Source organism: Canis lupus, chromosome 15 (genome assembly GCF_011100685.1).
Source record: "Canis lupus familiaris isolate Mischka breed German Shepherd chromosome 15, alternate assembly UU_Cfam_GSD_1.0, whole genome shotgun sequence".
Classification (NCBI taxonomy): Eukaryota; Metazoa; Chordata; class Mammalia; order Carnivora; family Canidae; genus Canis; species Canis lupus.
In genome coordinates, this window is record NC_049236.1 from 19,482,666 (window position 1) to 19,496,800 (window position 14,135).

A 14,135-nucleotide genomic window follows, 5' to 3' on the forward strand; every position below is an offset into this window, starting at 1 on the left:
TAGATAATTTAGAAAAAAACATAAGCATAACCTATCAAAATGCAACTGATGATAAAATTCCAATGTATTTTCTTCTAGCTTTTCTCCCATGAGAATTCTTCCCTCTCATCACATTTTATTGAAGCATAATTTACCTACTGTAAGTGACCCACTTTAAGTATGTATATTGACAATCTTGGCAACTGTATACAGTCACGTAATCATCATCATCACTACCACAATGAAGATACAGAACTTTGTATTACCCCAAAAAGCTCCCCCTTGCTTCTTGGCAGTCAATCCTTTCCTCCAGCCCCAGGAAACCACTGGTCTGGTTTCTATCATGGTAGTTCTATTTGTACAGATGGCATCACAGAATAAATAGTTTGTGTTTGACTTCTTTCACTTAGCAAAGTGTTTTTCACATTCATCCATTGCTGTTGTATCAACAATTCATGCCATTGTAACAATTTAAAAAATCTAATATATGAACATAGTATATCTATTTACATGAATCTTCTTTAATTTTCCTCAGCAATGCTTTGTAGTTTTTCAGTGTCTAAGTCTTACACATCTTTTACTTTATTCCTAAACATTTTTTTCCACATATTATAATTGGAGGTGTTTTTTAAATTTCATTCTGTATAGAAATACAATGGACTTTTTGTATTTTGACCTTGTATCCAGCAACCTTACTAAATTCATTTATTAGTTCTAGTAGTTTTTATTTGTTCTTAAGAATTATCTGTATAGATCAGGTATGTATATGTTTTTTTTTTTAAAGATTTTATTTATCTATTCACAAGAGACACACACAAAGAGAGAGAGAGACAGAGAGGCAGAAGCATAGGCAGAGGGAGAATCAGGCTCCATGTGGAAAACCTGATGTGGGACTCGATCCTGGGACCCTGGGGTCAATGCCCTGGGCTGAAGGCAGATGCTCAACCACTAAGCCACCCAGGTGCCCCTGTATATGGTTTTTAACTTTCTCCTTTCTAATCTGTATGCTTTTTCTTTAACTTGTCTGTTGCATTGGCTGTGACTTCTAATACAATTTTGTACAAAACAGTGAGAGTGAACATTTTTGCCTTGTTCCTGATCTGAGTCCCATGTCGGTGCTCCCTGCATGGAGCCTGCTTCTCCCTCTCTGTCTGTGCCTGTGTCTCTGCCCCTCTCTCTCTCTCTGTGTGTGTCTCATGAATAAATAAATAAAATCTTAAAAAAAAAAGCTATTTTTAGATTTCCCTGTTACAGACTTATCTATGGTTCTCCACTCTATCAGATAACCAGACCCCTTGGTTTCTGTTCTTGTATTTTTCTAATTTTATCATAATTATGTTTTTCTCTCAGGTTTAAATTTAAATAACTGATTTTTCTCCATTTAAAAATTAATTAAGAAAAAACAAATAAAAAGGATGTCTGGGTGGCTCAGTTGGTTAAGGGTCTATTTTTGGCTTAGGTCATGATCCCAGCCCTGCATAGGGCTCTCCTTAGCAGGGAGCCTGCTTCTCCCTCTGCCTGCTGCTCCCTCTGCTTGTGCTCTCTCTCTCTCTCTGACAAATAAATAAAATCTTTAAAAAAAAAGTACTTAAGGTTAAATAACTTCTCCTGGTATATAGCTTTGGCCATTTGTTTGAATTGTCATAGTTTTTAGATTATAGTTTCCTACCATAACCATATTTCTATATTTTCCCTTGTACTAACAAAAGTTTTTATTTGTATGTTATTTGGTCCAAGATTAAATATCACTACTGAGTAACCCTAGACCAAGGATTTTAACTGCATTCTTTCTCTATTTAAAGACTAAATAGAATGATCAAGCCCTCAGGTATAATAAGATGGAACAAAAGACCTCAAGTGGAACTAAAGGTAAAATAAGCACATTATGAGTTAAAGTAGCTTGCTAAAGTGGTCAATCATTCTGTCTTTTGGATAAGTGGTGTTTCCCATGAATTTACACATACGTGATGAATACTTACACAAAATGGGTCATACTTATGAATTAGACTTACGAATGGGCAAAGAGAAATACAAAAAGGAAAAGCCATTATCCAAGTAAGGATGATACTTACAATGATATATAAATTCCTTACTAAAAACAGCCCAAGAATTGTCTATAGAAAACCTCACCGGAGAATACTACCTTCCAGAAAAGGGTGCAGATTGAAAAAAGGAGAAACTTACCATAGAACTTGGACTTAGCCAGGATACTCCCACTAAGGCAAAATCCATCCTTTCGATTACTAACATAAAAGGCAGATATTGGTGGATGATGGGACACCTATTGAACACAAGAAAAAAATGTAAAATATAATAACAAACATATTATTGTGCTATTACCAAAATTTCAAGTCTTAAAAGTATACTCTAATAAGAAGAAGTAATGTTTGATAAGTGGTAAAATTAAACATTGATGATTATAGTAAACAGCCTCCAAGATATCTCCCAAGGAAACTACCTCCTGGTATTCATGTCATTAGGCATGAGAGGTGCTCCTTTTACATTGTTTCAAAGTTAGTTTGTATAAAAGTAACAGCATGTCACTTCTGAAATTAAGTTATAATGCACTATCCATTTTGATGTCTCTCTCTCTCAGATCATTAGGTCTGAGAAGCCAGCTTGCATGTTGTGAATAACCCTATAGAGAAGCAATGTGGAAAGAACTGAGTGCTCTTGTCAAAAGCCATGTGATAAGCTTGGAAGTGAAATCTACCAGCCCAGGTAAGTCTTCAGATGATTGCAAAGATGCCCAACATCTTGACTGCACTCTCATGAAAGATCCTGAGCCAGAACCATCCAGCTAAGCAGTTCTCAGATTCCTAAACTTCATTGTAGGAGCTAATAAATGTTTGTTTTAAGCCATTAAGTTTTGGCAGTCACTTATTATATAGCAATGGATAACTAAAACAGTGGCTATTCTTCATATGGATTACTGAATAGGTGATAGGAAACAAAAGCTTTGACAAATATTACTTAAGTAATCTAATATTTTCAATATATAAATACCTTAGGTTTTTTGAAATGAGTTAAAACTAAAATCAAACTCTTTTCAAGTTTCTCAATTCAGTGAGGAATTATAGTGAGCTAAAATGCAATATGGTACAACCAATAATTTTTAAAAAATTAATACACAGCTGAGTGGTCTTAAGAGGCATATCTAAATCTCTAGGGTAGAGGAAGGTTTTTCAAATGACACATAGTTTCCTCATCCTTCTTACACTCCAATGAGAATTGTTATGGTGATAAGTGATTTTTATTGAGGAAAAAATGTCATATTCCTCAGGACCAAGGGGAAAGGGGGATGAGGAGAAAAGATTGAGAATCATGAATATAAATGTATATAAGTCTAACCTAATCAAAGATTAAAACTAAGAAATATTTTTGACTGCCTACCATGTGTAAAACAAAATGAGAGGTTTATAGGGAGGGCATTCCTTAAAGGAATTCAATTAGGAAATAAATATTTTGTAAAAAGTTAAATAATGTGTTAAAATAACAGCTTAATGGATAGTCACAAAAAAAATACTGAAATCTGAGAAGGGAAAAATCACTGGGATATGTAGTCACTTGGATCATGAAAGAAGAGCAAGTCAGGGTTGGTTTAGATGGAGAATACCTGAGAAGAAATACTGTGATGGGAGAATCAAATTTTAAAATAAAGAGGCAAAAAAGTGCAATATCAGGTTAACTAATTATGAATGCACTACAGAAGGTTCAGAAAGATATCTAATTTGAGATTAATTTAGAAAGATATGGAAGACCTTGAATGCCAGACAAATGAGTGTAAATCTGATTTAGGAACTAGGAGATCATTGGACATTTTTGGTCATAAAGGAAACAAAACTGGGGTCGTGGGGGGAGATGCAGGAAAAATAAAGATTTATTTTGGTCACAGGATTCCATGAACTAATAGTAATATTTTAAGTATGATATTTAGTAGTATTTAGTAGTAAAAGGTTTAATACTTATCAAATGTTCATTAATAAGAAAGGTTAATTAACAGTGAGTTTACGGAGTTAATATTTTTTTATTAAAACATTCCAATAACTTCCAAACCAGTTTTGTTTCTGTAACATGCACTTCTAATACCTGTTCAGCAATATAAAAAGTTTTGCTGTTTGTTCTGGGATGAATCCACAAACAACGGAAAGTCTCACCAAGTATAGGATTGTAAGGTTTCTTCAGTCCCTGGTAAAAAAACATACAAGTTTCAAAATACAAATCTGGAAGATTCAAAATAGTTTAAACCAGTCAAATTAGGTTTAACAGTGTCATCTGGGAACTATCCTTATAAAATTTCACAGTAGATACATGAAATAAAATGAAATGATTTCAATCCCAATATAGGCCTAAATGATTAAATAGTTTGCAATTTTGCTAACTCAAAGAGGCCTTGTCAATGCTTATCAATGCTTATTAATAAATAAATGAAAGATAATACAAAAAATAAAGAACTCATATAAGTTTAAAGAAAGTAAAATATAAACATTACCTTTGGCTTTTTATAGAATCCTGACAAATACCATTTTACTACTTTCCTCAAACGGAAATAAGGATTTTCTTCAAGAGCAGCCCTAAAAAAACAAAATGGTTATGCATAAAACTTTCACAAAATATATCATAAATTCTCCCTTGTATTTATCAAGTAAACAGCTGAGTACAAGATATGGCTGGAAAACCTAAGTCATATTTAAGAGAGACGGCAAAAACAACCATGTAAATCAGACTGTAAGAATAACTTTTCATAATCTGGTTGCTTTTCTCCCCATTTTTCCTATTGTTTGATATACTGCCCAGGTCTTTGCTCAAGTAGTGTTTGGAAACTCTCCAAACCAAGGCTTTCAAACGGGGTTCTGTAGAGCCCTAAGTGTTGCTAAGAGTTCTATGAGAAATTATGATTGAAAAAAAAAAAAACATATTTTGAGATTCAAGTACTGTATGCCACCTAGCATTTGCAATGAATGATGTCAAGCAGCCTCATTAACAATTTCATTAGAGGTCTTCAGTTCCCTATGTCAGAGAAGAATCATGTCTACCTTATTCAGTCTATTTTCAGCCACTGATGCTAATTAGAGGAGATCAACAGTAATTGGTGAGTGCTATCCTACATGAATGGAGGACCATAGGCTGATATTAACCTCTCCCACGCAAAATGCTCCCTTAAAAATAGGGCTGTATGCCTTTTTAGTTCTAGTACAAGATACTGAAGTTTTGAATCACAAATATGAAAGTTTTAAGATAATTTAAGTCAATCAAAAAGGATTTAACCTATTCTTAGCCTTCAATCCTACGTGCTAACAACTGATTTTCCAGAGTGAATAAATTCTATCAATGTAGTAGATAATCAAAGAACAATTTTCATTTTAAACAAGAAATTTTTAGAAGCCATGACTCGGCTACCCCCTTGCCCTTTTGCTGTTGCTATAAACACTGCAAAACATTGTGTATGTCAGAAGTGAATACTACCAAGTTTTCAAATATATATTACAACTTCATGTATATTACAATTTAACTATTATTTCCTTCAAGCATGTCTGAAAGTTCAGTGTAGTGATTTTTTCCTGAGAGAAAGAGAGAGAGAGAGAGAGAGAGAGAGAATGTGCATCTGTGCGTGGGGCAGAGGGCAGAGAAAGGAGGAGAGAAAGAACTAAGCAGTCTTCATGCCCAGCCTAAAGCTGGTTCCAATCTCACAACCCTAAGATCATGACCTGAGCTGAAATCAAGAGTCAGATGCTTAACTGACAGCCACCCAGGCACCCCTAGTGATTTCTGAAAAAGAAGCGTAAAATGGAAGAGACCAGGCTTAGGCTTACTGACAACTGCGCCAAGTGGAAAACTTGCCCTTATTGGGAGTAACAACTGATTGCACTCTTCCTACCTCGGTTTAAATTCTCTTACTATGCAGTTTTATTTCATATTTTGCATATACAGGTCAAAACTCAAAGCAATATGAAGTACATGTCTTGATATTGTCCCATCTCTCCATATAGGCACCTTTTTTTATGTTTATTTAAATAGTTTTAAGCATAAAAAAACAAATACAATTATGCAGCCAGAGCACTTTTTAAGAAAGAAAAGGCAGGGATGCCTGGATGGCTCAGTGGTTGAGGATCTCTACCTTTGGCTTGGGACATGATCCCGGGATCCTGGGATCGAGTCCTGCATCAAGTTCCCTGCAGGGAGCCTGCTTCTCCCTCTGCCTATGTTTCTACCTCTCTCTATGTGTCTCTCATGAATAAATAAAATCTTTAAAAAAAAATAAAAGGAAAGAAAAGGCAGCGAATCACACCCATTTTTTTGTACCTTGCTTTTTTCACCCACACATAATCCTGAAGATCCCTCCAAATCAGGTTATAGACTTCTTCCTTATGTGTAAATGTATCATAATTATTTAACCACTGGTCAACTGTGGCTGAATACCTGAGTTATTTGATCTTTTACTATTACAAGCCTTGCTGCAACAATCTTGCATATATGTCATTTTGAATATGTAGAGGTATATCTGTAGAAGTTATTCCCAGAAGCAAGATTACTTTATCAAAGGGCTGAATGTATCTATAATTCTGGTAAATACTGCCAGGTTCCCTTCAAAAGCACAGTGCTAGTTTGTATCATGCAACAACAGAAGTGTACAAGTGCCTGTTGCCTCACAAATTCTAAGCAACAGTGTGTGTAGCCAGAATAATTTGGGAAAATAGGAATCTCTTAAGATCTTATTGTGATTCATAGGAACCTGCTTCATATACTGAGAGAAATAAATTTCTAGACAGATAAAAGAACTATAATAAGATGTAAAGCAGAACTGGGGTTATAAAACTTTTGGATTTTGGTCACTATGATGGATTAAAAATAATAGCTCATAATTTGAATCTATAGTTTTCTTATTATGAGTGAGATTTACATGTTTAAGGACAGTTTCTATTCATTTTTGAACCGCCTGGTCATTTCCTCCTCTCCTTTTTCTATTAGGCTGCTGATCATTTCATTAAATTTGTAAGGGCCCTTTTTATTTTAGGAGAAGCAACACTTTGAGTGTGCCTTAATTTGCAAAAAAATCTCCCAGCTTCTCAATTATCTTTTGATTCAGATTGTGCTTTTTGGGGGCAATGTTCATTACCGCAACTAACAGACTAATAATGTAATCACTAAATTAAATACAGATATTGATGTCTGCCTTCCTCAGAATTATACCCAGGATCTGCTGGCAGAAAGAAAACTAAAGATGAAAGTAAGGATTCATACCATGAGCCAGCAATTGGCAGGACATACCAGTTGTGGTAAGCTGCACATGTGTCATGAGCATACAGAGAGGATATGTATAAACAAAAGCACAAGCCCCAGGATGGGACCTGAACAAGAGCTTAGTGGACCTGGAGCAGGGGACAAGGAATGCTAACCACCTCTCCCTATGTTAGGTCAGTGAACGGGTCAGGAAGCCTGAGCAAGCAGTACTGTCCGTAAGGGGTAGACTCCTGTCTTCCTCAAGCTTATGATTTCTCAACTCAGCTTCATAAATGGAAATATTATAGCAAAGTATTAAGTATTCTTATTGAGGTCAACTGTAGAAACGGCGAAGAGAGTGAAGAGTGATATCTCCTTACAGCCTGACTTTGGTAAGACATCCACTGTAATTAGCCCTCTGAAAAATCTCTTAAAACCATGAAGTGTCTTTCATTTTAAAAAAATGAGAATCTACTTACTCAGATAAGAAATCTGCATGATAGTAGTAATCTGAAAGTTTATCCAGGAAAGAGCGAGGTTCCAAAATAAATGTAGGCAGAACCACCCTGGACAAGTCCATGCCAGGACGGACCTGTTTCAGCAATGTCCAGATGAGGCTTTTATTTTCTTCAGACACAGTTTCTGTTTGAGAAGCCTCACCTGCCTTTAGGAATTAACAAAAAAACTTAAATATCATATTTATTTAGACATATTAGATATGTAGATAAGACAGCTGATGTTGAAATCTTAATAAGCTACAGAACTATCTCAAGCATTCTCAGTATGCGTGGAAATAACTTATAAGGTAGTAAGTCTATAGGCGCAAAATTTAAGCAAAAAGAATAGTTGTTAAGAGACATCAAAGTGAAGGATAGTCACAAAGAATTCATTACAAAAACATCACATGCTACTATTTATACTATATTTACTTCTATGTGCTAGCATAGAACAAGCATATAACAAGAAAGTTGTAAGCTCATGTGTCCTTGCACTTGACATTGTACCTGGCAATGAAATCAAGTAGTACTATCCTATTTCAAAAACAAACCTGAAGAAAATGTAAACTTTAAATTTAATAGACTATTTGGTACTTGTGTGAGTATACGTATTTAATTGTTTATAAATTCTGATATGTTTCATATGTATGTGATTTTCAAAATAAAATAGATATCATAAAAATATTCTCTTCCAGGAAAATAAGCAATAGGTCAAAGAAATATCTTCAATTTCACTTGGAAATTCCCAAGAATTAGAAAATCAAAATGTCTGAAAATCACAGATTTTACCTCTCCTAGTTCTTCATGGCTCTGTTCAGTGTAGGTAGTCTCTTTTAAAGGCTCAATGGGCTCAGGTTCGATATAAGAGTCATCCTGCCTTTCTGATGTATCTGTATCACTTTCTTCACTTTTCCCCATCACCTCATTATCAGACTCATCATGCTCTTGATCATTTTCTTTATCGGATTTATCAGAATACATATCTTGGTCCTTAAAATGCTGTCGTTCAATTTCACTATCATTTAACCTTGAGGGAAGGAAATATTAGGAGGAAGAATAAAGGAGATTAAAAATATACAATTTATAAATCAGAATGATATGTGACACTTATTGAGATTTTAAGTGTCAGGCACTGTTCTGTGATTTATACAGTTTTATTCAGTTACCCCTCAAAAATAACCTATAAGTAGTATTACTATTCTCACTTTATAGATTAGTAAATAAAGGCATAGAGAAATTAAATAAAAACCTGGGAAATATTAAAAGAGGACACTGAGTTCTTTGCCTCTTTACCACTTAGGGCTAAAAGCTTCCAAAAGCAAAAGTTTAGATTTTCCCTTGTTAGATTTATTTTAGTTTTATAAACATCATCACTTGAATCAATCTCACTATCACTTCTGGTCTAAAGAAAAACTTCCAAGTTAAGATCCTTAGATTCTCAAGTGAGATGAAATGAATTATGACTTTCCCCCTATAAAGGTCTCTCCAAAGTCAAAGTAAGTGAAAATATAAAAAAGTAATTCTCTCTAATACTTGACTCATAGGCTTGATGTTGAGAAAAAATTTTAAGAACTGCTAATGGAAATTTCAGTTTATGGAAATAAACCTATAGCCTAAAACTGATTAAGCTGTTATACCCCAACCCTATTCTTATATACAATTAGGGTTAATAATTTGTACAAAACGGAATTTTAAAAAATTCACTTCTGAAATTTAAAAAAAATGTAAAAAATTCATTGTTTGGATTTTAATCAAAGAATCTTATTTTTTTAAAGGTTTTATTTATTTGAGAGAGTGAGTGAGTGGGGTAGAGACAGAGAGAGAGAGAAAATCTCAAGCAGACACTGTGCTGAGCACAGAGACAGACGTCGGGCTCGATCCCACAACCCTGAGATCATGACCTGAGACGAAATCAAGGGTTGCATGCTTAACCGACTGAGCCACCCAGGCTCCCCTAACCAAGAATCTCTAATAGAAATTCGTTTTTTTTTTTTAATAGAAATTCGTTTTTATAGTACTTCTTTTCTTTCCTTCCCTTTATAATCATGTATTTTAAAAATGTAGTCTAAAATTGCTGTCCCTGTTTTCTTATCACTCTCCTTAATCTCTCATGATCCAGTTTTCCCTTCCTTGAATCCACTGACTGATCTGTTCCCTTAGAGGTCCTTAATGATGGCTTAGTTGACAAATCCAATAGCCTTGTCCAATCTTCATCTTCTGTGACTTCTCTGCATCACTGGATTTGATGGTCATTTTCCTCAAAATGGTCTTAGTGCTCGGATTCCATACAACTACTATGGTTCAACTTTTTGAGCTCTCTGATCCCTCTTACTTCCTACTATCCTTAAGACATTTTATTCTTCCTTGGCCCTCCTATTTTCTCTATCCTCCCTCTCCTTTGGCAAGCTTGCCAATTTCAAGCCTTCACCATCATGTCTATTTGATTTTCAAGCCCATGCATGCAAATAAGCTTCAGGCCCATGTTTTTAAATGCTTGGCTGATACCATCTATGTGTCCTGTGACCAATGCATCCTCAACATGTCCAATATTTATCATCTCCCAACATGGTCCATTTTTATTTTACCATGATTTTACCAGTCACTCAGGCTTAAACCTGTAACCTTTAACTACACCCATTCCCCGTCCCTTACATCCAAACGAACTGTATGTCTCAAAGGTAGGCCCCCATTCCCCTCATCTCTACATCATCAAGTCAGCTCATGTTCTGTCATATAGCCAACAGGTTGCTATGTTGATTTTACCTTTATAAAAATCTGTCATATTGACCCTCCCCAATTCCCTAGCTGAATGTTATCTTTTTCCATCTTCTAAAGTCTCCTGATCCTGTATTACCCTAAAGCACCCTTCCTTTGGTTGTTTCTGTCATTCTTCTCTTCCTATCCTTTACGGTTGCCTAGCATTTTATAGGTTTCAAACAAAATAAAACCTCTCTTCAGGATCACAGGGCTAGAAAATTATTGTACTGCATTCAAATTTAGGGTCATATCTGATTCATCTCCTTACCTATAATGCAGTAAATAATACAGAAAGGTATGTAATATCTTAAACAGAAAAGAGGCTCAAAAAAATTTAAATGAATAAATATATGAAGCAGATGAAGTTTTAGGATTCCAAAATAAAAGCATTTAAAAATTACCTGGTATTCAATAAAAACAATGGACTATTTACAGCTGAAGAGCTTTCAAGGGAAAAATCATGGTAAGAGGCCCCAACAAATATCCATTCCTAACTTTGAGGAAAGTAACCTCAATGCTGATGGGAATAAGGAGCTTTAGAGCAGAAGTTGAGTACTGGGACAAGGGAAGAGGAGGGAAATCTAATTATTTCCTACAAAGCAAGATCTAAACCTCAAACAACGTATTTGTTAGCTTCCCTAGGGAAATTTTTTTTAGTGTTAACTACAATGAATATTTCAGAGGATAAAACCACAAATAGGATACAGTTCCAACTTGAAACATGTAAAATATAATAGAATTCCACAAATACTAGGTAGAATAAGTGCCATTATGGAATAGCAATAGAAAAACATATTACATCTTACTGTCATGAAGCAGGAAAGGCTTTGTATTCAGTGTAATATTTGAGATTGGTCTTGAAGAACAGGGTTGTGACAGGAGAAAAGAGCAAGGAGGGCTAGGAAACATTCTCAATGGAGGGAACAGCATGTACAAGGACAAAGTATTTTTGGGAAAGAACAATTACTTCACATTAGCTAAAATCAAGGAAATGACTTTCTATATGTTGTAATAGCAACCAAGCAAATCTCAAATCAGGCCTGAGGCCATATAATGGAAAGAAAACAGCCAAGTTCAATTTTAAATATACAACAAAAATTCTAGGCCCACCAACTAGCCTGTGAACAACATAGTCTCTTATAAAATTTAGTGACAGTAGCTACTTACTGAAAGTTGTCACCGCTATGGAGATTGTTAGCACGTAATAAGCCATACAAAGTCACATGTGTGCTCTCTGATGAAATGCTCAGGTCGTGTTCCTTTCCTTCCCTGATCATTGTACGTTTAAGAAGACTAGAACATTTCAAAGCCAACTCCAAAGCATCCATCCAGCACCTTCCTAGAAGAACACAGATTCATAAGCAGTATAGTTCAAGAAACTAAAACCCAGCAGCCATCTTAATTTAACACTGTTAACTTTTAAGCATACTATTATTTCTTTGAGAAACATGGACTGGCAAAGTTAATTTGAATATAATTTCTTACAAGGATTTTGTAAAATGCAGTTTTTCAGTTTAATAAGAGCTTTTTATAGACAAAGCATCTAGAAACCACTGGTAAATGAATAGCATACGAGATGCATTAGTAAGTACACCTAAACTAAAATAAACGTATTTTATCTTTAAAATCTTAGAACAGTAACAGGTAGTATAATTTGCAGCTACCAAAGAAGGTACACAAAATATACGGAAGAAATTATGTTTCTACTATAAACAAACTTAAGCAAAATGATACTTTGCTGTTGATAAAAGGTCTATCCCCAGGTTTACCATCCATTTTACTTATATGTATGAAAACTTCTAAGTCATAGAAATGCCGAGAGTATTGTCATGAATTGACATATTAGTAGAAACACTAATTTTATTTTTTAAGTTAAAATTTAGAACTGTATTAGCAAAACAAACAAACCTGTTAGTTGCTCTTAAAATGTATGTATATGTTTCGATATGTGCTGGAAATATTAGCCAAGTAAAACACTTTCATAATGTAAGCTTGTGCCTATGATATTTTAACTTTAAAAATATCATCAGATAAAAGTAAACTTTGAAAGGTTACAAGATTCCCTCCTCTAGACTAAGCTTTTTAAAACATTAAAGTGAGGAAGAAATCCATTATCAATTATTAAGGTTTTCAAGTTAGCTTTGCTTTCACATAAGTAAGTTTTGCTTTCCATATTGCTTCAAGAATTCTTTATTAAGTTACTAGATACAGAACAAAAGTTTGTACTTGAATCTCTTGGGTAAAAAAAGCCTTAAGACAGTGTGTGTTATAAATGTTAATTAAAAAATTATTTGAGAAAGAGAGAGCACGCACGCATGCACATGTGCCTGAGTAGGGGGGCAGGGCAGAAGGGAAGCAGACTCCCTGCTGAGTGGGGAGCCTGACACAGGGCTTGATCCCCCAGATAAGCTGAAACCAACGGTCGGATGCTCAACCAACTGAGCCACCCAGGTATAATAAAACACAAATAGTATATTAAATGTACCTCTAAAATTATAATACTTAAAAGAGTTACCACACAGAACAGTAGCCAAGTCAAAAGGTATTAAGATGTCAATGGAGGATGAAGAAGAAAACTTTAGGCTGCCAATTTGTCACTTGACTTTACAATTCTTCCTATCAGACTTCCCTGTTTGTCTACAAAATTAGTAATATTTTAGTATCATAAGCAATTTATGAATACAATACTTCTGCTGCAAATACCATACTAAAGAGATTTTCCCCAAAGGAAAAAAACACAGTGGCATATAAAATAAACCCTTAAAAATGAGTTCTAAAATCTACTCCATCAAAATCTAATATTTACCATCTGACTCTGAAGTGGCTCGGATGATCAGGTAACTGCTAGGTAAGGGCTGAGTTATAGATCCAACTGCTTCACCTTTTGGACCCTTAAAAGAAAAGAAATGGTATACAGTAGGTATTATGAAATCTTAACTTCATGTTTTCCATTATCACCACCTGTAACAATCTAAGTTAGGCAAAGAATAGAATCTAAAAGCAAACAGGCTTTGATCTCATGCTTCTTGAGAAAGCAGGAGTAAGTTTTAAGGAAAGTAAGTTTTCCTCCTCCAACAAATATACCTCTTTACCAGAAAACTGAACAACTTAAAGCTATCATTAAACATTATCTCTACTTAATTGTTCACAGAAACATAAACCTGTAATTAATTTTACTAGATCAAATTTTAATAGAGAAATTTCCATTCTACAGATACTATTAAAATAAGTAATATTAAATTTCTAGAGGACTAAAAAAGCTGGAAATATAGTTATAATTTATAAGAAAAAGAAAAATGAATTTTGATTAGGTCTAAGGAAAAATCTCTTATTTTATAATCATTGATATAATTATTATAAAATACCAACAGAAAAGGTTAATTTTATTTTTTCCAGAAAGATAAAGGAATTTGTCATTGTTGTTGTTGGCTAGGGTTATTTGTTTTAGGAGCATACAACACCAAGAACTCTACAGTAATTAGTATCACCAAGGCCAAACTTAAGTGAACCCAGTTCTTCTCTGGAAAGAAAATTTGGGGATAGAGCTAACAGCATAATTTTGATAGACAAAGTAAATTTTAAGTTATAAGATCAAAGAATAAAATGAGAAGCATAAAGAAGATAATAGATTCAAAATGAAAAAGAAGAAAAAGTCAATATAATTTTAATAAATCCTGTAAT

The 14,135-nt window shown here is 34.3% G+C and overlaps 1 protein-coding gene across 8 annotated transcripts in view; it reads right to left on the minus strand.

Annotated features, from left to right (window-relative positions):
- Nucleotides 1-14,135, minus strand: part of OSBPL8 (oxysterol binding protein like 8) — a 143,095-nt gene that overhangs the window by 17,282 nt on the left and 111,678 nt on the right. For all 8 annotated transcript variants that reach the window (XM_038558501.1, XM_038558500.1, XM_038558499.1 and 5 more), the window contains 7 exons: nt 13,261-13,345; nt 11,622-11,793; nt 8,487-8,724; nt 7,680-7,864; nt 4,472-4,553; nt 4,069-4,167; nt 2,164-2,260 (listed from right to left, as the gene is read on the minus strand). In XM_038558501.1, coding sequence (XP_038414429.1) covers nt 2,164-2,260; nt 4,069-4,167; nt 4,472-4,553; nt 7,680-7,864; nt 8,487-8,724; nt 11,622-11,793; nt 13,261-13,345 — 958 coding nt within the window. The remainder of the gene's footprint in view (nt 1-2,163; nt 2,261-4,068; nt 4,168-4,471; nt 4,554-7,679; nt 7,865-8,486; nt 8,725-11,621; nt 11,794-13,260; nt 13,346-14,135) is intronic.